We start from the raw sequence: 26,306 nt of genomic DNA, 5'->3' as shown, positions 1-26,306 counted from the left end.
TTGCCTGCAAAAGACAGTTGCGAAAATTAGAATGTCATTTCTCGAAATTAATCAATATCGTTACCATAAATATAAGCCGCTAATTACATGAAAGCAGACAAATCACAGCATGTAGCACATTATACCGATCATCATCATTAAAAACATCATGAGCATAATAAATGCGAAATAAGATTTAGACGCGTTATCCTTACTTGGTTTCCTCCTGTCAACAAGTTCAATTTCGCTCTTGGTGCCATTGTTCTTCAATCTACACCTCTTGCCCTTTGCTTCACATTTGATACAATTTGGTTTAGACCATTTGAAATGCAGAGTTTTAATTTCATTTCCCACCCAACCACCAAATGGAACTGATGAAACACCATAAGTCTTTGTACAAGAGTGCAGAGCAGGGAAGCTTTCAAATAATTGAAAGAACGAAGACACGCCATAAATTTTGTTGCCAGGGACACTGAGGGAAGCGGACTTGCTATAGATCCATTAACAATATAGAAACCAAATACATATTGAACACTCTATACCTCACATGTACAGACCAAATATGGAAGCCAAAATAGGCACTCAAAACTGATACAAAAATACTACATAATTTCTTTTCAACCCTATCTGTCTTAAAAATAAAATAAAAAGGGTCATATTGCAGAACAAAAGTATACCTCATGTAGCATTTCATCATCTTTATGTGCAGCGTGAACTCTTCAAAGTGTGACTTCTGCTGCAATATTTTGATATAAAACAAAATCCCCATAATCAGATTAATTAGGGATTTTTCTTCATAGTTTTATGTACTTCAAAAGATATATGATGTAAATTATACTTGAGTATTATCACTGTATAAAAAAATAGGGTAAATTACACAGTAGCCCCTCAGATTTTGAGGTTTATTACAATCCCATACAACAACTTTAAAACATTTCACTTTCATACCTTAAGTACTATTTTATTTCAATATAATACATCTGTTAGATTTTCCATCCATTAATCTGTTAAATGTTGACGTGGCTGCCACATTTGTGCCACATGGCTGCCAAATGTCTGCCATGTGGCAAATTTTTTTTTTTAAACCTGAATTTTCTCAACAAAAAAAATAATAAATAAATAAATGAAACCCACATCTGCAAACAGCGACCAGAAGGAGGAAAAGAAGAAGAAGGAGGAAAAGAAAAAAAAAAATTTGTCCTTCCCCCCAGCGACCAGAAGAAGAAGAAGAAGAAAAAAGAAGAACCCCCCCCCGGCGACCCTCCCCCCGCCCGGTGACCCTCCTCCCGTCCTCCCTCCAGCCTAGCGATCCTCCTTCCGGCCCCCCCTGCCCAGCGACCCTCCCTCTGTCCCCCCCCAGCCCAGTGACCCTCCTCCCACCTCGACCCAGCTCCCTTCCTCCCTCTTCTTCTTCTTCTTCTTCTTCTTCTTCTTCTTCTTGCAGATGTGGGTTTCTATTTTTTTTTTCTTCCTCTTCTGGGTCGCTAGGGGGAGGAGGGACATTTCTTTTTCTTTTTCTTTCTTCCTCCCTCTTCTTCTTCTTGCAGATGTGCGTTTCTATTTTTTTTTCCTTCCTCTTCTGGGTCGTTGGGGGGAGGAGGGACATTTTTTTTTTCTTTTTCTTTCTTCCTCCCTCTTCTTCTTCTTCTTCTTGCAGATGTGGGTTTTTTTTTTTTTTTTTTTTTCTTCTTCCTTCTTTTTCTTCTTCTTCTTCTGGGTCGCTGGGGGAGGAGGGACAATTTTTTTTTCTTTTTCTTTCTTCCTCCCTCTTCTTCTTCTTCTTGCAGATGTGTGTTTCAATTTTTTTATTTTTTTTGTTGAGAAAATTCAGGTTTTTTAAAAAAAATTAAAAATTATTTTATTTGCCACGTGGCAGACATTTGGCAGCCACGTGGCATATATGTGGCAGCCACGTCAGCATTTAACAGATTAATGGATGGAAAAGGTAACAGATGTATTATTTTGAAATAAAATAGTACTTAAGGTATGAAAGTGAAATGTTTTAAAGATATTGTAATGAATTGAAATATACCCCAAACCTGAGGTATGAAAGTGTAATTTATCCAAAAAAATACTAAACAGATATATCACATTTAAGCTTAAGTATGCTAATTACCAAAATACTATAAATGGTTCTTCAAATTATCATTGTTTTTTTTTTTTTGGGACAAAGGATAAAATTCATTACCAACTAGAGAAGTACAACAAAGGCCCAAAACCATATGAACACAGCAAAAGAAAAAGGGCCACAACACATAGAAAACAAAGGCCTAAGACCAACCTTGGAGCCCAAGACAAACAACCAAACCACACAGAACCCATCGCCGACAGAACCACATCCCAATCGGCCACCCGCCACGATTACTTAAGATTAAACCATCAAGAAACCCAGAAGTGGTGAGGACAGAGGTCACATCATCATCCCAAGACCAGCACCGGAATAGCCCCCAAGAGAACAAACAAGCACGCAAGTAGAAGGAACCCACATGTAACATCGCTAACAAGGGCGAGCAACAACGGGAGTGACCAGCAAGGGCCAACAAAGGTGGTGGTGCAGACACCCGAGCTAAAGCTCTACACACCCTCCCAAAGATCCACGACAAAACGCGGTAAGTAGAGGCGGTACCCGATCGAAAGTGAGGAGAAAGATGATGGAGCCAACTGAGGAAGTTGTTTACATCAAGAAATTAATGATATACCCTTTGTTTTTATAATATATGTATCTTTGATTATAAAATCAATATAACTTTTTACCATTGATCTTAGCATTAATAGAACAGATAAGAGCTAATGAGATAGAGCTAAGCTACTTCACCTCTTCCATAAGTCCACGTCTCCACCCAAGCCTAGACATCCTGACATTGCCCAGATAGGGGTGCCGTCCTGACCTGCAAGGTTTACATAGAATTGAAAAATTGAAAGAGGTTTAAGCATGAACAGATTGTAAAACCGCAAAACTTAATAGCACCAACTTGCCTTGCAAGCAAGCACCAACCCTCATGAATAAAAAGTGGGTACACAAAATTGGCAGGAGATAAACTTGTTTCATGAAACGCAGCTCTGAGCGACAGCGATCTTTGGTTCGGCAAGGAAATGTTACACGATCTCAAATCAGCTTCAATTGGTAATTATGTAAAGAAATAGTTACACGAAAAATCACATATATATGTTTTTGAAGCCAATCTACCAATTCAGTGCAACAAAAGCAAAAGGTGAGTTGGGAAAAGCATACCTTCACAAAGCTAAAAGCTTTTGATATTCCACGACTTTCTTCTTCTTCTTTTTCTTCCTTCTGAACATCTTCTGATTCAGGGATGGCAGCTCTGCAACACTCATCAAGCATGCCTATTTCAGTAACCCCAAATTAGTTTAAATTTTTTTAAGGTTTAAATACAAAATTGGGCATAATAAAAACTGAACCAAAAGTCTTAATTGTTTACCCAAGTAAGAGAGGATTTTGGAAAACGGCGCTAGGCCGCTGCGGCGTCCACAGTAGGCTTATTGGCTTTCTTGAAATTATAAATTATCAAATATTTAGACCTGGGTTTTGTTTCATGATATTGACACACCCCGATCGAGATCAAGGCATATTGGCCGTCACGTGGGGGTGACGTAGCCATGTGCACAATGCGAAAGCAATTAAGATAAGAAATATACGAATAATTAAAACTGAAACTACTAGAGTGCACTATTAAACAGGAAGTGTTAGAAGTAAAATACAAAAGTAAATACTCCTAATCAAAGCATAGAAAGTCTAGGTGTAGTCCAGTAGGATAAGTACTAATTATACAGTACCATAAGATGTTCTACAATTATTTTGATAGGTTAGAACCGCCGAAGTCCTCGCACCCAACAACTGAAAACTTACCTAAAACATGGAGGGGTGCAAAACAGAAAACATGAGTGGGCAAAAACAAATGTTTTACAAAATCATTTTATTTATCAACATATCTAACCCCTCGCTGTAAAACATGTATAATTTTTCCCATAATCAAGATATAAGCATATACATAAATATATATGTAAATATATCAATTCAAATCATGCTTCACATAATCATATTCATATGTATGCCATGCCAAGATATAACATAGTAAGTAATTCATGTAAGAATAATTTCATAGAAATGTAACATATATGCCGGAACCCTGTGGTAGTCTGTACGGCTGAATTCATAGCTCAAAAGTCAATCTAGCCGGAATCACTACAATGACTTATACGGCACTATACTGCACAAGAGTTGGAACCAAATGAAAAGGTCTATACGACAATACTGGGTGTAATATATTTATGCTCAATACTACTCTCACATAATAGCTGGGCGATAAATCGCTAGTCACCTACAAGTCGAAACCATAAATAAGATATGTACGATAAGACTGTGCACGTAAATTGGATCCAAAATGAGCATATGGTGCGGGAGGTGACATTATAAACAGGCATGTGCCATATCTCTGGCTAAATCACAATCACCCTAGGTGCAGTTTTATGAGCTCAACGTTATTCAATCACATATCACATCATCGATAATTCACATAACCAACCATAATTCACCTGAGCTTACCTGAGTGTCCACAACACCACAATTATATATAGTGCATCATATACCAATTCATATACGATATATAAATTCATATGCATGACATTTAAGGCATACTTTCATTTAAACACATATTTATGGGAAAATATCAAGTATATAAATATATACTGAAAACCAAAATCCCACTCACTAGTATGTCGAAGGGTCGTAGCCCCCGAGTCGCCCTTGAACACGCTCGTCATCGGGACAAGTCTCATCTATATGCGAATTAACTATAAAAACGTTATTTAAAGCACATAGACAAAACTAGCTAATAACTTCTCATACACTGCTCAAATTTGGTATTTGAATATACCAACGTGATCTAAACAACGTCACGTCCCAATATTTTTAGAAAAAATTTTCGATCACCCACGCGCCGCCACGCGCAAGCAAGGGCACGGCCCTACGCACCCCCACGCGTGGCCAGGTGACAAGCATACTGACGGCGTCAGTTAACACCATCAAGTATATACTGGGGAATATTCCGTTAAGTCCTAACGGAATCCGTCCAAACTAACTGACTACGTCGGAATATTCCGTCGTCTCCTACCTCTGAACTCTGGCAACCGTCGTTGGCGCCGGAAAACTGAGAAATTTTTAAACTATGATATCTCGGCCATTTTTGCACCATTTTTCACGATCTTTATACCAAAATGAAGTGCATGGAGAATAGAACAAGTTTATACCTCTTTCAAGCCTCAAAAACCACGGGATCTTGCTGGGAAAATTCGAGAAAAACCAGCCAAGCTTCGACTTCTCGATTCCGACGTCCAAAACCACCAAACGAACTTCTCCGAGCCTCTAGAGGGCTTTCCAAAGCTCCCTGTGAGCTTAGAATTTCCAAAAACACATGTTTTTACGTTAGCATGAACAATGTTCAAATTGGAGATTCTTGGTTCACGAGGTTTTCGAAGGTTTTCATACCTGAAACTGGTATGGATGAGCTCATGGTGAGGAGATGAAGACAATACAACCAAGCACGATCTCGATCTGTGTGTGAATGGGTGAGTTTGGTGCTCGACCGTACGAAGAAGGAGGAGAGAGAGTGAGTCTGAGAGAGAAAGCACGGGAGAGAAGAGAGAGAATGAGGTTTGTGTGTGTGTGTGTCCCACGTGGTCACCAACCAACCAAGAACATGACATCCAAGAACCAAAATATGTCACACACATACACTACAATTTCAATGTCTAAGGATAAAACCGTCCTTTCACGTTATCGAGAATAAAATAATACATATCTCCGGGACGGGCTGTGACAGAGATAGCATCAACCCCAATCTTATCAAAAGCAGAGACTCTCCTTGGGCCGAGGAATCTAAACGAAATCCTACCATAATCTCATTGTCACAAAAAAAATTAAAAATTAAATCGCAAATTCGATCATATTACAGTAATGAAGATTTTAACCAAACGTTAACAAAAATTTAATGAAATTCAAACGCATAGAACAAAGAAATTCAATAATTTGAGCCCAAAATTAAGTTCGTTTTTCAAGTAAAGCTTAAAGCTTTAAGACATGAAAACGAAAGCTTTATAATTTTTTTTTATTTCACGTAATATAGATAAACCAAAAACTTCTAATTCAAAAATTAAACAACTAAATTTGCCCTAAAATATTGTTTATACTTGTCATGCATATATACAATATTGATTACCCAGAAAAAAAATGGAAAATTCCACAACCCAGTAACCAAAATTGGAATAATAATACAAAAGTTTTACCAATTGTAGAAAGATAGAAGAGATGTTGAGCATGAACATTAGATTAGAGCCTTAGAGTCTTAATTTAATAAAAGTTAATACTCAATCAACTAAGTTCTCCATTTCAAACTACCCATCAAATATTTTAAAGCAATACAACCAATAACAACAAAAATTTTAAACTAATCCAAAAACTAAAACCCTTTTAATTTTCCATGTGTATTCAATGATTTGCTTCCTGTAAAAATAGGAAATAAGGAATAATTATTTGGATATAGAGCTAGCAGAGGAAGCAAAGAAGATATGCAAAAGCAAATTAAGAGATCATTATATTACAAAAACTATAGAAGCAAATTAAGAGATCATCATATTTGGAGACAGAGACACATATAAAACTGCAAAAACAAATTATTACCGCTGACAAAAATTGACCTAATTAATTGGATATCCTGACAAGTACTGGTCAAATGTTTTAGGGTAAATTACACAGAACTACCTCAACTATTAGGTCATTAACAGTTTCATACTTCTTCTTTAAAAAATTTCAATGTCATACCTCATCTACGAATTTGTTACAATTTCATACCATTCGTCAGTTGTCTGTCAATTACTCCGTTAAAATGCTGATGTGGCAAGTGACGGGACCCATTTTCTATTAAAAAATATCCTGACAAGTACTGGTCAAATGCTGATGTGGCAAAACCCATTCGTCCCCCCTTTTCCAAACCCAAACCCCCCCTAGCGCCTTCTCTTCCTCCATCTCCTCCTCCTTCCCATGGTGCTCATTCTCCTCATCCTCCTCTTACTGCTTCACTAACCTCTCCCTCTTCTCACCGGAGCCCAACTTGCAACCCAGAAAAGAAAAAAAAATCATCTTCATCTTCCTCGAGAGGGTGGGTGCAGGGAAGGGGGGTCGAGACTCGGGCAAGAAGGGATCTGAGCTTTTTTTTATTTTCTCTTCTGGGTTGCAGGTTGGGCTCGGGTGAGGGAGAAGACGAACTGGGGGTTTTGAATGGGGGAATGGGTGTGGATTTAAGGAGTGGAGTGTGTAGAGAAGGGAAGAGGGTGGGTGTGAGGTGGGTGCGGAGGAGGATGAGGAGAAGGAGGAGCGGGGACAGATGGGAAGGGGGGATGGGGATCTGGGTTTGGGTCTTTTTTTTTAATATTTATTATTTTTTTAATAGAAAATGGATCCCGTCACTTGCCACGTCAGCATTTTAACAGAGGAATTAACAGACAACTTACGGAATGTATGAAATTGTAACAAGTTCGTAGATGAGGTATGACATTGAAACTTTTTAAAGACGAGGTATGAAGCTGTTAATGACTCAATAGTTGAGGTAGTTTTGTATAATTTACCTAATGTTTTATTACAAGAAAGAGGTAACTGAGAAACCTCATAGTTGAGAACTGAACTTAGAAGCTGAACTATGATGCTAAAGTGAAGCAAGAAGTAACTTCTCCATTTCAAAGCCTACAAATCAGAGTTTGCAGCTGTCCTGATTAATGCCATTTTAAATTTGACATTTGTCTCAATCTGTATCATGTGTTTATAGACGTTTAGTTATAATCATAAAACTCAAATTTTTGGTTCAGAAGTTCAAGGATGGTTATATGATGTCTACGTTGAGGGTAACATGCAGAGAAATTTTGGGGATAATATTGCTCAAAAAATTGTCAACAATGTTGATTCTCCAAGAAATTATTATCTATACTAAAACTCTGTGGGAAAACCATTGTTCACTAACAGTGCCCACCCGATTTTGCCCCTGATCTAATGCTCACTTTTTTGGCATTTTGAAGATGCTACATGAAATGTCATTTTTCCCCTTGCCTTTATATTTTGGCCTAATCGGATAAACAGTCCTCGTGGTGATAAGGTAATCGGAAGATAGCCCTTGTGGTAAAAAAAATTAGGATTTAAACCCTTGTGATAGAGTCCGTTAGCAAATTTGATCCAAAATTGATTTTTCCGTTACCTGTCTATTAAATACAGGGATAAAAATGTATTTTAACGTGTACTCCTTCTTCTTCCTCCCTTTGCATTTCATCTGTTTATATCTTAAAACAACCCCTACCAAAAAAACCACAGAAAATAAACCATGATCATTAATCTCTCAGCTTCTCCACCCTCCTATTCTCTCTCTCTCATCAAGTTATCCAATTCCAAATCACCCATCTCTGATTTTCCATCAAAACCCAAAACCCACCACCCAAAACATCCATCTTCTTCCATTTGCTTACATGGATGCCTTGGAGATAAGCTGCAACGAAGTGACCGCTCTCATGGACAACAATTATGGCCGTTAACACAGCAACCGCCTCCAAAACCAACTGAGCACTTTCAAAGTTGCCAGAGTCGAAGCCAGGAATCGCACAAGTCCTAAACTTGAACCTTTTCCCATGTGGGCACCTACCATTTTCAATGAAAAATCGATCCTTGCAGTGAAAACCAAGGTCTAGTGAAGAAAATGAGCAGCAAATGGAAGAAGATAGAGGTTTTGGGTGGTGGGTTTTGGGTTTTGATGGAAAATCAGAGATGAGTGATTTGGAATTAGATAACTTGATGAGACAGAAAGAAGAGGATGATGGAGAAGATGAGAGATTAATGATCATGGTTTATTTTCTGTGGTTTTCTGGTAGGGGTTGTTTTAAGATATAAATAGATGAAATGCAGAGGGAGGAAGAAGAATGCGTACTAGTTAAAATACATTTTTATCCCTGTATTTAACAGACAAGGAACAAAAAAAATTAATTTTGGACTAAATTTGCTAACGAAATCTACCACAAAAATTTAAATCCTAATTTTTTTTACGTTACCTTCTGATTGCCTTATCACCGCGACCGTTTGTTATCTTCCCCCCCCCCCACGGGCGTGTTGCTCGGCTTTGCCTTTTCCACTTATGGCCACGTGTCGATCATCGAATTGGCCGTGGCTTTGTCTCTTCTCTCTCTTATTTTTGCTGATTTCTTTCGCTTTCAATTCACTTTCACTTTTACTTTAGAACCTTGGTTTAAGCTGGTTGTGCATTTTTCTTCGTTTCAAATTTGCTTGGTTAGCTTTGTTTGCCGTTTCTTTCGTTTTGCTTATGCTTTTTGTTATCGTTTCTGTCTTTCGTTTTTCTTGTTGGTTTCTGCTGTTGTGCGATTGATTTTCAGCTTTTGTTTTTCAGCGCCTTTGTTTTCGCTTTCCAGTTTTTAATTCGGGACAGGAAATATCGATTTGTTCATTTTTTTTACTTACACTCTTGATAGGCTATGACTTTGTGTTTTTTTATGGTTGTTTTTGCAGTGGTTGAACGGCTGTCTGATCGTCAATTGGAGGATCGTGTAGTTGCAATTTCCAGTATCCCCAATTGGGTTCTTTGTCAGGTATTAGTTTTTTGTGCGATGTTTTTTTTTTTTTTCGAACTGAATTGGCCATATGATTATTTGTTTCGGTTATTTGAATTTGTAGGGTTGTTTTTTGATTATTTCATGCCATTTGTTGCTTCATTATTTTATTACCAAGCATTCCTATTTTGGGATATTTCTGTTTTATCGGAGAGATAGACTGTTTTTTTGAGCGAAAGTTTTAATCTCTCAGATTTTTAGTTAGGTTTTGTTTTGGGTTTGGCAGATTTGTAGCCCGTTTATGCATGTGGGTTTTATCAGACTTGGAAGAAAATGGGATTGAGTGTGAAATCCAGATACTGGATTTCATTAGTATAATCTACATATTGGTATTATAGAAATTTTATATTATTTTTTGGAAAATTAATTATTTAAAATCCGTAGACCATTCGAGGTCATAATTTATATTGTTGAATAGATATCGAGATTACGAACGCATAGGCGAAAACCGTTTGCAAGTCCAGATTATAACGGTATAGTTACGGATGTTTGAAGTTGTTGCTAAAAAAATTAAAAATTAAAAATTAAAAAAAAATGAAAAGAGAAGGAAAAGGCCACGGGAGTGGCTAAAAAGAGGAGAGGAAAAGAAAGCCACGGGAAGGTGGCGAGAGAAAAGAAGGAAAAACCCGTTTTGGGGCGAATTAGACCCGTTAACCTGCAAACTTGATCCGCTCATATCTCCTTCATCCGATCTCCGTTTTGGGTGATCTTGGTGTCCATTAAAGCTCTTGACGAGCCCTACATCTCTGTAGTGTTAGATTTTCCATTTTCTTATCTATTTTTCTAGTTAGAGACAGCAAAGTTCTGTGGGTTTCCGGCGGTTTTATCATTTTTCCGGTGATTCCGGCAACTATTTCCTTCGAGTGAAGTATACTCTTCATAATCTTCAAGTTGGTGCTTTCGTATTCGTTTTAGAGTTGGGTGTGTAGAACCCTAGAAACCCGGTTTTCCCTGATGAAATTGGATTTTTACTCTAATTACCACGTAAATTTGAGCCTTTGTGGTTAAGGTTGAAAAATTGGGTTTTCAAATCCTTCACCATGGCTACCATCGCGTGTGGCGGTGCGTGAGATTGTCCACGAGTGTTGTCAAGTACCGAATACCTTCTAGTGACCCTATGAACCTATGTCTAGCTTGGTTTCCCGAAATTCAATTGTTTGGTGTGGTGATCAAATTGGACCACCACTTGTTTATGTGATTGATGACAATCCGATCGTTGGATCGTTGTACAATTTTGTGAGCACCATATTTATCAGTTGTTGGGCTTAGGAACTTACTAGTGAAAATCTAGTGGTTGGATCTTACGGAGCAAATGATGTAAGATCATGGACCATACCTTTGATCGACGGTTTGATTCTCATTAAATGTCGTTGTGGAAGACTTATGAGAGTTTTGGGCATGTGAATTTATCGAGAGAAATCTAAATGTGGACTTGTGCTTTGTTTTTGGCGGTAATAGAGCTTGATGCCTTGAATTCCATGCTAGAGTGCGTTAGTGTGGACCTCAGGTGAGTGACTTTAATATATGTGATATTGGTGATTACCCTATTTTCGTAATTGTTATCCTATGTGGATATGACTTGGGTTTATAAATATTTTTTCTATTGAATTATTTTTTTTAATGCTTAGCCATTGATTTAAGTTTATGAAATGAGATTTGACATGTATATATATTGAAATATGGTTTGATTGGTTTGATTGGTTTGATTGGCATGTTGTGATGAAATGTGAGGACTAGTGGTAGACCGTTAAACTGTGGTGATGGGGATTTGTTGATTCGATATGGTTTCATCTTCCGCTTCGTTGATTCGTTCTAAATTTAGTATTTGTGCCTTATTTCCCTTGGTTAAGCTTTTGTAAATTAAGTAACTTGTGCTTGTCTCATTTCTTTGAGTCATTGTATATATGGTTGTTGGCCTTCCGCAATTCTGTTGAGTGATGGTCCGAAATAGTATCCACTTGGATTCCGTTGAGAGATGTTCCGGAATCCCTCCTACTCTGTGATTTCTTTGAGTGATGGTCCGGGGTCGTATCCACCTCGGGTTTCATTGAGTTTGGATTGAGATAGCTTCAAAGATGTAGGCTTCGGCCGAACTGCGTCCATCTAGCCCTAGTTTTTAATGTACATATGAACGATGGATTTTGAGAATCTTATGCTTTGAATTAAAAAAGTCGTTGGATATCTGGGTGACTCCTTCCAAGTTGTCAGTAACTTGATTATGATTTCATAAAGCATGATTCTATACTTGATGTTTATAGATTGTGATCGATGTCACTAATTTTACATGCAAGAAACTGATAAATTATTTTGGTTCCGTTAAGTGATCCGGAACCCGCTGTGGTTGGATTCCGTTGAGTGGTATGGAATCCTTACTCTTGCTCATTTCCATAAGTTAGACTTGTACTTTGGATTCGAGTGAATGAGAATTACCCACAATAAATCTTATGAATATAAATTTGAATTATCAAGTTATTACTTGAAATCCAGGCAGAGAATTATATAGAAGTCCTTTATTAATTTAGGTTTAAGAAATGAGATTTGACATGTATATATATTGAAATATGGTTTGATTGGTTTGATTGGTTTGATTGGCATGTTGTGATGAAATGTGAGGACTAGTGGTAGACCGTTAAACTGTGGTGATGGGGATTTGTTGATTCGATATGGTTTCATCTTCCGCTTCGTTGATTCGTTCTAAATTTAGTATTTGTGCCTTATTTCCCTTGGTTAAGTTTTTGTAAATTAAGTAACTTGTGCTTGTCTCATTTCTTTGAGTCATTGTATATATGGTTGTTGGCCTTCCGCGATTCTGTTGAGTGATGGTCCGAAATCGTATCCACTTGGATTCCGTTGAGAGATGTTCCGGAATCCCTCCTACTCCGTGATTTCTTTGAGTGATGGTCCGGGGTCGTATCCACCTCGGGTTTCATTGAGTTTGGATTGAGATAGCTTCAAAGATGTAGGCTTCGGCCGAACTGCGTCCATCTAGCCCTAGTTTTTAATGTACATATGAACGATGGATTTTGAGAATCTTGTGCTTTAAATTAAAAAAGTCGTTGGATGTCTGGGTGACTCCTTCGAAGTTGTCAATGACTTGATTATGATTTCATAAAGCATAATTCTATACTTGATGTTTATAGATTGTCATCGATGTCACTAATTTTACATGCAAGAAACCGATGGATAATTTTGGTTCCGTTAAGTGATCCGGAAGCCGATGTGGTTGGATTCCGTTGAGTGGTCTGGAATCGTATCTTGATTTGGATTCCGTTGAGTGGTCTGGAATCCCTACTCTTGCTCATTTCCATAAGTTAGACTTGTACCTTGGATTCGAGTGAATGAGAATTACCCACAATAAATTTTGTGAATATAAATTTGAATTATCAAGTTATTACTTGAAATCCAGGCAGGGAATTATATAGAAGTCCTTTATTAATTTTGTGCATTGAGATGTGATCTGATTGACTGATTAACATAATTAAATGTTAATATCGTGCCTCCTTGATATCATGGAATGGGTTACTTGAGATGATTGTGGAAGGATGTTGAATATGATTGTTATTATAATGATTAGATCGGTGATCAATGCGACTAGAGGATACTATTGTGCTTTATTGATTCTTTGATATATTACTTGATATGAATAGTGATTTTATGTTGAAACATAATGATGTATATGATGGATGAAATAGAAACCTTGATTGTCATGCGGGTTGTTATGTAGTTTGAATCGAATAATTCATGCTCGTCAAGTCCAAATGTTTGATTGAGGAATGTTATGCATTTTGGCTTGAACAGATTGTGTTATATGTCGAGTTATAGCGAAGTTAAACTACGAATGACTTGATCTCTATTGAGGGTACGTAGACAGTCTAACGAAGAGGTTAGATGCAACCATAAAGTATACAAAAATTTATTACGCAATTGGTTCTCGAGTTGTGTTTTGCATATCCTGGTGGCGGGGTATGTTAGAGATACGGGTAGTTGGTGACGTCATGTGTCGAGCCTGGACGTATGTCGAGATAGGGGCGTGACATTGAGAGTGAGCAAAAAACAACACTGAAAGGATGGGATAAAGAATTGGGATCAGGGATATGGAAACAGAGAAAAAGAATATGATGGATGTATAGGATCACTACGTTTATGTTTGTGTGTTGAGAATGTGGTTCAGTTAAGCAGTGGTCGTGCTGTGTTTTCTTTTGGCAATCTCATTCTTTTAATCAGTTACGCTTTTAAACGAACTGTTGTAGGTCTATAGTTTTGAAAGTGTAGTTGTTACATCATTGTTCAGCCTCTTTGAAATTTCTTTCTGCATTATTTGTCAATTCACAAACCTTAAATCTCATTTCAGCAGTTAAACATGGAAGGTCGAGGTCCAACTCCTCTTGATCGATTGGTCCCATATGAAAAAATTGGAAAAATTAAAGTTCGTATCTGCAGAATATAGATACCAAGATTTTCAGGCATGACTGATAAATATGCAGGTCTACACTGTGTATTAGTTGATGAAAAGGTCAGTAATTAATCTTTAATAATACTGTTTGATAAGCTCTTAACATGTGAATTTTGTATTTGTTCTAATACATATCACATGACATTTTTACTCTCTGGGATAAACACAATCTCCAATTCATTTCTAATCTCTGTATTCTTTCATTTTGTATCGGAAAATTACATGTTAGTTATCATTCTGTCTCTATGTGATAAGAATTTGTTTTTGGGTGCATATGCATTGTCTTTAACTTGTTAATTACACTAATAAATTCACTCTTGACGTTAACCATCCATCTTATTCTCTAATATTTGTGATTTACATTTATTTTCATATTATTTCAAGTATTAAAAATATCAACTCTCATGTTAAGTCTATGTGACATGTAATTATTTTATGGGTATCCATTGCCTTTAAACTGTTAATTACAATGATAACTTGGCTTTCAGTATTTAGTATTCATCTTAGTCTATAATGTTGGTAATTTGCAAATGTTTTCATATTATTTTAAGTTTCAAATTTAGTGTTATTTACCTATTCATGATATCTTTGACAATTTCTTTTTCTTCCCTTCTCAATGTTTGGTTATCAAGGAACAAGCGATAGAAGTGTCTTCTGACGAAATGAACTATGATATAATAGTCCCAAAAATTGAAGCAGGTGCTTGCTACGAGATTATGAATTTTCGTACCAACAAAATAAGAGGCCAGTATCAAGTAGTCCCGCATGACACCCATCTCGTGTTAACTGCCAAAACAGTTTTTAACAAGTTAACAAGTGTGTTTCTGCCTATTCTGTGTCAGATTTTTTTTTGCAAGATTATAATAGATTGTATCCTAGGCTGAACAAGACTGATATCCTAACAGGTAATAAATATGTACGCATGTATATATAGCTGTGTGTTACAATGCATTGATACATGTTTTATGAAACATTTTCTCCTCACCTAATTCTGTTTTGGTTTTCTTTCTTTTTTTCAAATTTGTAGATGTTATTGGTCATGTGGTTGGAGTCCAGCGTTTTGGACTTGACGAGTTAACACATCATATGAACTATCTAAACATAAGCTTTCTATTTTTACTTCTTTTACATAAGCTTTCTATTTCATGATTATTAACTATCTAAACATCTTTTTGGATATTTAACAGGATGATACATTTTTGTGCAAGGCATCAATTAAGCGGTTTAACACATCATATGAATGGTGGTATGCTGCTTGCCCTACATGTGCCAAACAAATGTACAAGGACCCAACAACTGCTCAACAGATGTGCCAAAAACATATAAATCAAATGCCAACTCCTTGGTAATGAGTTAAACACTATATTTTGCGTTTGTCAATTGATCGTTGTCTCATATCCTTATTAAACTGAAACTTATCATTTATTCTGTTTTTAATTACATATTTTCAATTAATAGTTCATTGATCATGTAACAAAATTACAAGCCATAAATTTAATTAAATTTGAAATCAAACTTTGCATACCTATCCTTTTATTTTTCATATGATTAGTATTAACATTAAACCATACCATAGAAAAATCTATGAGAATGTAGTTCTTGACTTATTACACTGTGTATCCTCTATAATTAATGGCTTTTCTATTTGAATGAAGGTACAAAGTGTTCTTGGTCCTTGAAGACGAAACAAATGAGATCAATGCTCTCATTATCGGCAAATTAGGAGAAAAGGTCTTTGGCATGCCATGCAAAGATTTGGTTTACAATCAAAGATCAACAGATCACAAGCAATTACCAAGTGAGTTTTTCAGACTTATAGGCCAAAGGAAAAATTTTCACCTTTGGTTTGGAAGCCGACGAAATTTGTTGAATTCAAATGATCTCCTTATCTACAATGTTTCTGAGGACACAATGATCCAACCAACAACACCAGTCTTTTATGAAAGAAATTGCAGTGTCTTCGACAACAGTTTCATCGTCCACTACACCAGCTGAAAAAACTGGAGAAACGCACAAGAGGAAAAGAGATTCCATCAGAAGAGCCCTTTTTACAGAGGCTAAAAACAGGTTATATTCTGCATCACAGCATTTTTTTCTCATTCTCAATTTATTTTCAATCTGATCTAAATCTATTTTTCCTATCTCTTTAATATATTTGGTACGGTGAGACAGAGGAAGTCTCTGATGCAGATGTCTAGGATTTTGGTCAGGTTCCAATCAAATTGTTGAAAAAAAAACATCTTCTCCAACAAGCATGAAAAAAGACCCTCTACCAAAAAAAAAAAAAACTAGGTAACTTTGCTCCATTCCTATTTTTTATATGATGTAACCATATTTGCACACACTTGATTACAGCTCAGTTAGCATTTACATATTTTTTTTTACCATCTGCACATCGTTTATTTGTAGTTATTGCCAGAAGGAACAAACTTTTGCTGCTATAGAAAAGAGACTGATCATCTTTTGTTAAAACAACAGCAGTGCTTCTCCATATTTTTTGCGTGTAAATAGGCCACCATAACATTGATACCCCTATTTTTTGTGCACATGAACAACTGATGCTGATCAACACCTAACATAGCTACCAGGGGGAAATATCAGACTCATCACTTTTGTACATCCATGTCAAAATGTTTCCTAATGTTTTTTGCCTAAATTGTACAACTATAAACAGTGGCCTGTAAAAATATTGACTACATTTTATATGCAGTCTTTATTATGTTTATGTTAATAGTGTTACTCAACATTTATGTACATTTGGATTTTCATGATATGTTCTATAGTTTTATTTTCGTTCTTGCAACAACGCGCGGGCACAATTTCCTAGTTATATTCCAAGGCCTAAAATAAAGAGTTAGCCTTCATGAAGTGAAAGCAACACATATAAGTCTAATGCTCCAAACCAAAAAAGATACGTTGTAAGGTCAACAATTACAACTTCAAAGTTTGTCATGGTGTTCTGATGTACAAATTAACTAACAAACCTTGAATTCCTCAAATGTTAGTTTCGGAATAATTTTTCAGTCACCGCTACAATCAAAACCATAGCTATTGTCTGGGAATAATGCCTGTAGCAAATTGAAACCAGATCATTATGTTAGACATTGAAATAAAGAACAAAAGTGATGATACTAATAAGACATAAATTACAATAGATGTTGTGTAGTTTAATATGTCAGCAACATGGATAGCTGGTAACCAAAGATAATTAACAGATAAGAATGTATCATTGTATGGTTAGCGGACGAACTCGGTTTCCCTTCTTTTTTTTCTTCTTCTTTCTGGGTTTGTTGAGGGGGGGGGGGGGACAAACTGGGTTGGGTTTTTTTTTTTTTCTTCTTCCTTCTTCTTCCTCCTCCTTCTTCTTCTTTCTGGGTTACAGGAAGATGGGGGAGAGAGAGAGAGAGGGGGAGGGATGACTTTCTATTAAAAATGGGAAGAGAGAGGGGGGAGAGAGAGAGAGAGAGAGAGAGAGAGAGAGAGAGAGTTTAATTTTTTTTTTTAATTTTTAATTATTAAGAATATATTTAATTATTAGTGGGTGGATCCTTCATGTAGTCACGTCAGCACTTAACAGAAAAATTAACAGAAAAACTGACGGAGGTATGATATTGGCACAAATTCATAAGATGAGGTATGACATTGTCAATTTTAAAAGATGAGGTATGAAAGTGTCGTGACACCAATAGTTAAGGTAGTTTTTTGTACTTTACCCAAATTCTTACAAAGAAGACTAGAAACAAAGAAAAATAAAATTATTTATGTTGACTACAAAAGGCTTTAAAGCTACGCACAAAAGCCCCAAAAAACGAAGAACAAATTGTCCTGAAACAATGCACACATCCAAATCATATAACCAAGCAACATATCTAAGGATATAAGATCACAAAGATTCAATTTTCATACTATAGAAAACACAACTCTCACAACATTAAATAAAAAATTCTTACAAAAAAGGTTAAAAAGAAAAAAAAACGAAATTATTTATCTCGAGTATAAACGGCTTGAAAGCTAAACGGTTTCAAATCTACACACAGAAGCCTCAAGAAACGTAGAACAAATTGTCTTGAATCAAAACACACAGCCAAATTATACAACCAAGCAATAGATTCAATAATATAAACAAAAGTCAAACCTGTACAGCATTGGGTAAACAAAGGTCTTTTGATATTGGGTATCTTTGGACTTGGATCCTCTCTTGAGCCCAAGGAGATGATCCTCTTGACCAAAGGACTTGAACCGTTGAATGAAAATCCAACGGCTATAATTATTATAACTTTAAAGAAACCCATGTTGTAGCCGTTGGATTTTCATCCAACGGCCCAAAACCTTTGATCAGGAGGATCCTCTCCTTGGGCCCAGGAGAGGATCCAAGTCCGGTATCTTTATCAGCACCCAAATTTTAGTTAAGTTCACCTAACTAAAACATTTTGTCAAACTTTATAGTTTCCCCTCATTTTTAAGTTCGCACAAATCCACACCAGCCTCCACCTACCAAAAGAAAGAGAAAATGAACAGACAAAACCACTACCGCACGCCCGACGAAACTACACCATCCTCCGGTCCCTCCCTCATCGACAGCGTCGATGCCAGCTCTTTGTGGGTCTGTGTGTTCATTCTCATTCTATTGGTGAGTGGTGGGTGTGTGTTGTTGGTTTTTTTGGTGAGTGGTGCTTGCTGCTTGGTGGGTTGGGTGAAACTCAATTTCGACGGCAAATTAAAAAGTTTGATGACAAAATTTTTTAGTTGAGTGAAACTAACTAAAATTTGGGTGTCAATAGAGGCACCCTTTGATTTTTTTTTTTCACTTTGTGCACTTTTCAAACTCATTGTCAATTAATTCTATTGCAGTACATGGATGGTTTATACTCATATGCATTGGTAAGAACTAATACGAGATTGTATTATCAGCATATGTAGATTTCCCATTCTCTCTCTTTAATTACATCAAGGACAAAGTAATTTGGAAAGAAAGGAAAGAAAAAGTAGTACGAATAAAGTGCATCTAACATATTAATGTCAATGCATGCAGGGTTATTTTTCCTAGACGGATTTGTTTTTGGAGTTCTAGTTGTGACCGCATTTTTAATCTACACATGGCGCATAAGACATTTATCAATGTATAGCACTAGGGCCGGCCTGAGGGTAGCCCAAGTAGGCACCCGCTTAGGCCCCCATTTCGGAAGAGCCCCAAAAAAAATTTTATATCCTATAATTAACATATAAATACAAAAAAAAAAGTAAGAAATATCATAATTCATTTGTTAGTGCAGTGGAAATGTTGGCTTCATTTTTCTTTGGGGTGTTAAGTTTGAAACACAAAGCTGCCTTTTAGTTACTAGATTTTTCTTGTTTTTCAAATTTACTCACAATCCATTTGTCCAAATGGATATAAAGTTATAAAACTCAAGTCTTTTTGCAATCTTTTTTCTTTCAACTTCTCATTCTCTCCATTTATATCAAATGTTTAAACCAACTTCTCGTTCTCTCCATTTCTATGGAATGTGTTGGTACCACACATAATGGGCCTCAGACTTTGATACATTAGGCCTCATTACCCAGCTCATATGATTATGTAAAAGGAGGAGCCCCTTATTCTATAAAAGGGGACTCCCTCCCCCCCTCACAAAGGGGACTCAGTGAACCCAACGGAGGCCAATTCCTAGGCCTGAAGCCTCTCATCCCCTCTTAAAGCTTCCTCACACCCCCTAAGCTCTAAGCTCTCTCTCCCTCACTTCTCAGAGAAATATAATACAATCAGTGTGGACGTAGCCCAAACCTTGGGGTGAACCACGATAACTCTTGTGTCATTTACATTTCATGCAGATTCACGGTCGGATTTACGTTGTTCCAAGACCATCTGGTTTTGTGCATCAACATTTGGCGCCGTCTGTGGGAATCGATACGAAAAGCTGTGTCGGTTCTCTCTCAATTTTTCATCTCACCACCGTGAGACCCTCACAACCTCCACCGTGAATCTGCAGAAAACCAAAACTCACGGACCAATCACATCATCCGCCTTTCTCTCTTTTTTTTTTCTCTGTCCTCTCTCTCTCTCTCTTCGCTCTGAGAACCCATGGCGGAGCCAGAACCAACTGCCGCGTCGCTGATGGACAAAATCTACAGCCACCACTCCTCGTCTTCGTCCGACTCCGACAATGACAAGAAGGCCAAGCACACTGCCGCCATCAAAACCACTCAAACCTCAGACTTGACCGTTGTTGTTGAGTCACTTGAGAATCTCAATAACCCAGTTCAAACCCTTCTGCAGAAACGAAGATAAAACTCACTGCATGCAAAGACACAAGCTTTAACAAATTCCCACTTCGGAGAGTTCCCAGATCGTGAGAAATGGCAGTTCTCGTTCTCAAGGCTGCGCAGGATGGCTCCGGCGATTTCCGGACTGTGCAGGAGACCATCGACGCCGTCCCTCTGCAAAACCCGTCGTACCGTGATTCTCATCGCTTTGGAAATCTGCCGGCAGCCGGTGTGCGTGCCCAAGATGAAGAACTTCATCACGCTCGCTGGCCTGGCTCTGAAGCTCACTGTGCTCACCTGAAACAACACCGTCACCAAGATCGAGCACCACCGTTTCTCTCTCGTCCACCCCTCGTCTAAAGAGAGAGAGAGAGAGAGAGCAAGAAGGTCAGAGAATATCGCAGAAAACCGTATCAATTATGGCTGCGAGTGCTGTGACGGAGAATGAAGCACTGACCACACAAGCTCCATATGCTCCTGTCATTTTTTAGAGGAGAGTCAGGAGTGACTTGGAAACCAAACTTCTTAAACCATATATGCCCAGAGCATTGGTTGCTCCAGACACAGACCATCCAACGGGAACAGTCAGCCATCAGCACCGTGACATGAGTGCTCTTCAGCAGCGAGCAGCCGGAGCAGCCCATTTCAGTTCCCGTTTTGCCCTCCGACACTCTGACCATGGTTTTCCAGGCAGATGGAATAATACGGATGCAACCGGAGTGAGGGTAGCAGGCTCTCGGGGAAGAAAATGGCCGAAAGAGCCAGGCATGCTGTTTATCTTTTGACTCAGTGGGGAAGAAAGTCTCCAACAACATCATTTCCATACCCATCTGTGTTTTTCCACTCATGATAATTTTGAAAAAGATAAGATAAGGGAAGAGCCCTTGTCGGTCAGATCCACACGTGAAAAAAGATAAGTCATTCACCTAATTCAATTGTTTTTATTATTTAATATTTATCAAATGGTACAGGTTATTGTGTGATGGTGGAACAATGATGATATCTTTTTATTATTTAATATTTATCAAATGGTACAGGTTATTGTGTGATGGTGGAACAATGATGATATCTTTTTATTATTTAATGTTTATCAAATGGTACAGGTTATTGTGTGATGGTGGAACAATGATGATATCTTTATTTTATTTTTTGAATGTTTTCCACTAACTGATGGTGGGTTTACAACAGATGCTGAAAGTGGATGTGGGTTGCCACACCCATGCATTTTAAATTATGTTAAAATTATCAGCTCAAATCCAAAAGAACTAATCCACTTTTATAACCTAAAACTATGCTATAATACGCATGGCAAGGTTTTACACTTATAAGAAATATACATATTAAATAATTGTTGTTACCATATTTCTTTTACGTATTTATTATATTTATTCATTATACGCTCATGATTATACTGTCATTTATTGTCAGGAATTATTGAGCAACTAGGTCCACTGATCAACATTGTTGCTGATTAACGAGGTCTACCAACTTATAGACTGATGAGCCACGTGCTTGTGGTGATCTCTTGTCTGACCGGACATCCACTTGCTCGGACATTCACTTATTGGGATACCTATGTGCCTGGACCCAACTCGATGACCCTACAGATAGTCCCAACTCGATGACCCTACAGATAGTCCCAACTCGATGCCCCTACGTATGGCCCCGATTCAAAGACCCGACTTGCGGACCCGATCCGCGGATCCGACACATAGACCCAATATGTGAACCCGACAAGCAGACCCGAGTCATGTCGAGAATCAACTCATACTGAGTGCATGTTGACATAAAGTAGATACTTGCAATAAGGAATACCACGAGCCGAGCTGCCTCGCCGCGAGCATAGCCTCTAGCCGAGCAGCCTCGCAACAAGCATCGCCTCCAGCCGAGCAGTCTCGTAACGTGTGATACCTTTAGCCGAGTATTGCTTTATGTTGAGCATTACCTTAGGTTGAGTATTGGTTCAAGACATCTAGCCAATTCGGCCCGTACATGAATTGGATTTGAATTCTCCAGCCAAAAGACTCTCTTGACTGAAGACTTGGGGGACTACTGTTGGTACCACACATAATGGGCCTCAGACTTTGATACATTAGGCCTCATTACCCAGCTCATATGATTATGTAAAAGGAGGAGCCCCTTATTCTATAAAAGGGGACTCCCTCCCCCCCTCACAAAGGGGACTCAGTGAACCCAACGGAGGCCAATTCCTAGGCCTGAAGCCTCTCATCCCCTCTTAAAGCTTCCTCACACCCCCTAAGCTCTAAGCTCTCTCTCCCTCACTTCTCAGAGAAATATAATACAATCAGTGTGGACGTAGCCCAAACCTTGGGGTGAACCACGATAACTCTTGTGTCATTTACATTTCATGCAGATTTACGGTCGGATTTACGTTGTTCCAAGACCATCTGGTTTTGTGCATCAACAGAATGTTTAAACCAACTATTATATGGTCTTAAAGATTGTACTTTAAGGTAATCAAAACTTTGAATTTTATATTTTTCTTTTTAATAACTTTTTAGTCAATGATTATTTTAATATTCAATTCGTTAGTGTGATGTTGATTTTAGAAGAAAAAAAAAACACAAGAGAAACAATTGGCGTTGAACTTATTATACTCGTCAATCAAGTTTTATTGTTATTTACTATCTTGATCATCAGTTTTATTGTTCTTCACTGTCAATCTTAAACTCTTGACTGCAAACATTTAGTACATTTGTGTAAAAACGTGAATCGTGTAATGTTTACATAATGTTTGTATATTTATCTTCTTTTGATATTAATTTTAATGATATTTGATGTGAAAATATAACTTTTTATATATTTAGCGAATTTTTTTTTATACAAAGAACAGGAGATTAGAGAATTTTAAGGCCCCACTTCGAAGGCTCGCCTAGGGCCTCCAAATTCTTAGGGTTGGCCCTGGCACAATAGAAGATTTTCTGCAATGCAATAACAACTTCATGCCTATAAGGTACTCTTACTCAGACATCAAGAAAATGACTCGTAGGTTTAAGGACAAGTTGGGCGAAGGTGGCTTTGGCTTTGTATTTAAAGGAAAGCTACGCAGTGGCCGATTTGTAGCAGTTAAAGTTTTGGGCAAGCCAAAGCTGATGGCCAAGATTTCATTAGCGAAATAGCTACAATCGGAAGGATTCACCATGCCAATGTGGTGCAACTTGTTGGATATTGTGTCGAGGGATCAAAGCGCGCTCTAGTATATGACTTCATGCCTAATGGCTCTCTTGATAAATACATTTATTCCAAAGAAGGAAGTCTTCTCTTAACTATCAAGACTATGTACGAGATTTCTCTTGGAGTGGCTCAAAGGATTGAATATCTACATCAAGGTTGTGAAATGCAAATTCTACATTTCGACATCAAGCCTCATAACATCCTTCTTGATGAGAACTTTAAAGCAAAGGTTTCTGACTTTGGGCTTGCAAAATTGTATCATGTAGATAATAGCATTGTCTCTTTAACGGCAGCACGGGGTACACTGGGATATATTGCTCCTGAGTTGTTCTACAAAAATCTTGGAGGCGTTTCATACAAGTCAGATGTCTATAGTTTTGGAATGTTGTTGATGGAAATGGCGAGCAGAAGGAAGAATTTGAATCGAACGGTAGAGCATTTAAGCCAAATCTACTTCCCAGTGTGGGTATATGATCAATATATTGTGGGAAATACTTGGAAATGGACAATGTTACAGAGGAGGAAAAGAAAGTAATAAGAAAGATGGTTATAACCGCCTTGTGGTGTATTCAAATGAAACCAACTGATCGCCCTTCGATGTCCAAAGTTGTCGAAATGCTTGGAGGAGATGTTGAATGTCTGGAAATGCCTCTCAAGCCTTCTCCATGCCCACAAGAGACGCCTGTGACTGTGGGTGATATTCAAGACAGTAAATCAAACCCAATATGTTTCTAACATGGAGCTAACATGTTCATTGTCAGCTAGGTGAAGATCAAATCGTTCAGAAAGTGCAATAATGTATAATTAATTAAACTCTTACTTTAAAGTGATTTAGTGTAGAACTGTCATCTATAATTGTTCGGGCTCGGATTCATCTAAGAACTACTTGTGTTGGTGCGTATACATATACACGTTACTCTAATTCAGCAATTGCTTCTAAATGCAGGAGCCTTTTATGGATTCTTGCATGTGATGTTTTTGTAGACCTGCAAAAACAAAAATTTTGGGAGGCATCGTCAAGTTTTCTCCTCCTCCGAAACACTGTTTTCATGGAAGGACGATCCACCGAGTATCACTGGATGCATGCGAGCCCTTAAATTGCAAGTTGCTTTGGAATCTTACCATCCCCTTCTTCCTCAATATGGATTCGTTGGTCATCTCCTTCCTCTATCAGATTATAAATCCATTTTGGACAGTAGATTTCATTTGTCGTGTCCTCTTTGGTTGAACCAATATTCTTCTTTCCTCAAGGCATTAAAAAATTATAGACATCTGCCTTGTAAGACACATTTCCAAATTCCTGGAAAACACTTCGGATGCAATGTATCCCATGGTCCCCCTCGCTTTAGTCATTGACACTAATTGATCCTTGGAACATAACTTGGCTAGACCAAAATCAGAGATTTTTGGCATGAATTTTTGGTCGAGCAAAACATTATGGGGTTTGATATTGAAATGGAGGATTTGTAGATCACATCCCTGATTCCTTTGGCTATGCCGATAGCAATATCTTGCAACTTATGCCAACCAAGGAAAGAAATATCTCTATCTACTGATGAAATATAATCCTAGAGTGAACCATTGGGAAAGAACTCATAAACCAGAGCTCATCTATATCATTTAGCACAAAAACCAACCAAGCGAACCACATTGACGTGGTGAATATGACCCATTGTTCCCACTTCATTTACAAACTCTTCCCGGTCGCCCTTGGAATTGTCAAGTACTTTCACGGCAACAAAGCATTCAGAAGAAAGCTTTCCTTTGAAAACAGTTTTGTATGCCCCTTGGCCCCACTTGTACTTGAATTGATTTGTAATCCTCTTAATATCTGGATAGGAATATATGCTTGGCTTAAGATCTTTGTAGTCCGCCGAAAACTTATCAATTTTCATTCGATTCTCTTTTTCAACGTTATAGGCGTGATATGCAGCAATGACCAGCAGTAACAGAACGAATGAACGTAGGGTTGCTCCTGCAAATAGATAGATACTATCCATGAGTAAACATTTATCCTCCAGTGTCCTTTGGACATGAAACAAAGCTAAACACCAGTCCTACACAACTCACCCTTGCAAATGTCTTTGTTTTGACTGCAAAGGACAGTTGCGAAAATTAGACTGTCATTTCTCAAAATTAATCAATATCGTTACCACAAATATAAGCCCCTAATTACATGAGAGCAAAAAAATCACAACATGTAGCAGAGTATGCCGATCATCATCATTAAAAACATCATGAGCAGAATAGATGCGATATAAGATTTAGACGCGTTATCCTTACTTGGTTTCCTCCTGTCAACAAATTCAATTTCGCTCTTGGTGCCATTGTTCTTCAATCTACGCCTCTTGCCCTCTGCTTCACATTTGATACAATTTGGTTTAGACCATTTTAAATGAAGAGTTTTAATTTCATTTCTTTTTCCAAAAGGAATGGGCTATGGAATAAGGTAACATTTTATTTACCAAATTGCCACTTCTTTTTCCAATTATATTTTGGGAGTTTTAACCAAAAGTCCACGGTACTGTTCACTTTAACGAAAAACCACATTTACACTAAAAAGTCAAACCTGCTACTATTCACTTTACCTTTTATTTTGTCCTTATCGTTAAAACTCAAAGTTTTCAATCCCTTTTCATTAGTTTTCCTTTATATTTTTTGGCCGGGGGTCTGGGGTAGGCCCTTTAGGCCACGTGTTTGTTTGGGTTGTGTGCATTTGAGCCGTTAAATAGCGGGTTTTAGTATG

The 26,306-nt window shown here is 37.6% G+C and overlaps 2 protein-coding genes and 1 long non-coding RNA gene across 26 annotated transcripts in view; 1 reads left to right on the top strand and 2 right to left on the bottom strand.

The window, feature by feature from the left end:
- LOC126612227 (rust resistance kinase Lr10-like) overlaps nucleotides 1-26,306 on the bottom strand; it is a 145,974-nt gene that overhangs the window by 22,677 nt on the left and 96,991 nt on the right. The gene's annotated exons all lie outside the window — the stretch shown is intronic.
- LOC126613071 (uncharacterized) lies at nucleotides 318-17,336 on the bottom strand. 3 transcript variants are annotated; one of them, XR_007619628.1, is made up of 5 exons: nucleotides 17,092-17,336; nucleotides 3,420-3,519; nucleotides 3,212-3,302; nucleotides 2,795-2,867; nucleotides 318-715 (listed from the first exon to the last, which is right to left on the bottom strand). It is a non-coding gene; the product is annotated as an uncharacterized LOC126613071 (long non-coding RNA). The 3 variants fall into 3 exon arrangements; XR_007619634.1 differs by lacking the exon at nucleotides 318-715 and having other exon boundaries at nucleotides 2,172-2,867; nucleotides 3,212-3,324; XR_007619622.1 differs by lacking the exon at nucleotides 318-715 and having other exon boundaries at nucleotides 2,172-2,867.
- On the top strand, nucleotides 9,323-16,880 carry LOC126612445 (uncharacterized). Of its 19 annotated transcripts, none has more exons than XR_007619136.1 (7): nucleotides 9,323-9,633; nucleotides 14,006-14,167; nucleotides 15,295-15,452; nucleotides 15,763-15,905; nucleotides 16,063-16,174; nucleotides 16,280-16,399; nucleotides 16,589-16,880. XR_007619136.1 is itself a non-coding variant. In XM_050280923.1 (6 exons), the coding sequence occupies exons 2-6, from the start codon at nucleotides 14,120-14,122 to the stop codon at nucleotides 16,290-16,292; spliced, it is 459 nt and encodes a 152-aa protein (XP_050136880.1). In that variant the 5' UTR covers nucleotides 9,323-9,633; nucleotides 14,006-14,119; the 3' UTR covers nucleotides 16,293-16,880. The 19 variants fall into 19 exon arrangements, 8 of the variants coding, with proteins under 8 accessions (XP_050136880.1, XP_050136872.1, XP_050136846.1 ...); XR_007619133.1 differs by having other exon boundaries at nucleotides 16,054-16,174; nucleotides 16,689-16,880; XR_007619132.1 differs by having other exon boundaries at nucleotides 16,054-16,174; nucleotides 16,517-16,880.

This window comes from Malus sylvestris, chromosome 2, assembly GCF_916048215.2.
Source record: "Malus sylvestris chromosome 2, drMalSylv7.2, whole genome shotgun sequence".
Taxonomy (NCBI): domain Eukaryota; kingdom Viridiplantae; phylum Streptophyta; class Magnoliopsida; order Rosales; family Rosaceae; genus Malus; species Malus sylvestris.
The sequence above is the reverse complement of the archived record's forward strand: the minus strand, read 5'-3'. Positions and strand labels throughout refer to the sequence as shown.

What these genes read in the sequence shown, in the direction of transcription:
- LOC126612445 (XM_050280862.1), top strand. Translation starts at nt 14,120, where the DNA reads ATGACTGATAAATATGCAGGTCTACACTGTGTATTAGTTGATGAAAAG. An exon ending in GTGTATTAGTTGATGAAAAG is followed by an intron (nt 14,168 to 15,294) that starts GTCAGTAATTAA and finishes GATATTTAACAG; the next exon opens with GATGATACATTTTTGTGCAA. An exon ending in AATCAAATGCCAACTCCTTG is followed by an intron (nt 15,453 to 15,762) that starts GTAATGAGTTAA and finishes ATTTGAATGAAG; the next exon opens with GTACAAAGTGTTCTTGGTCC.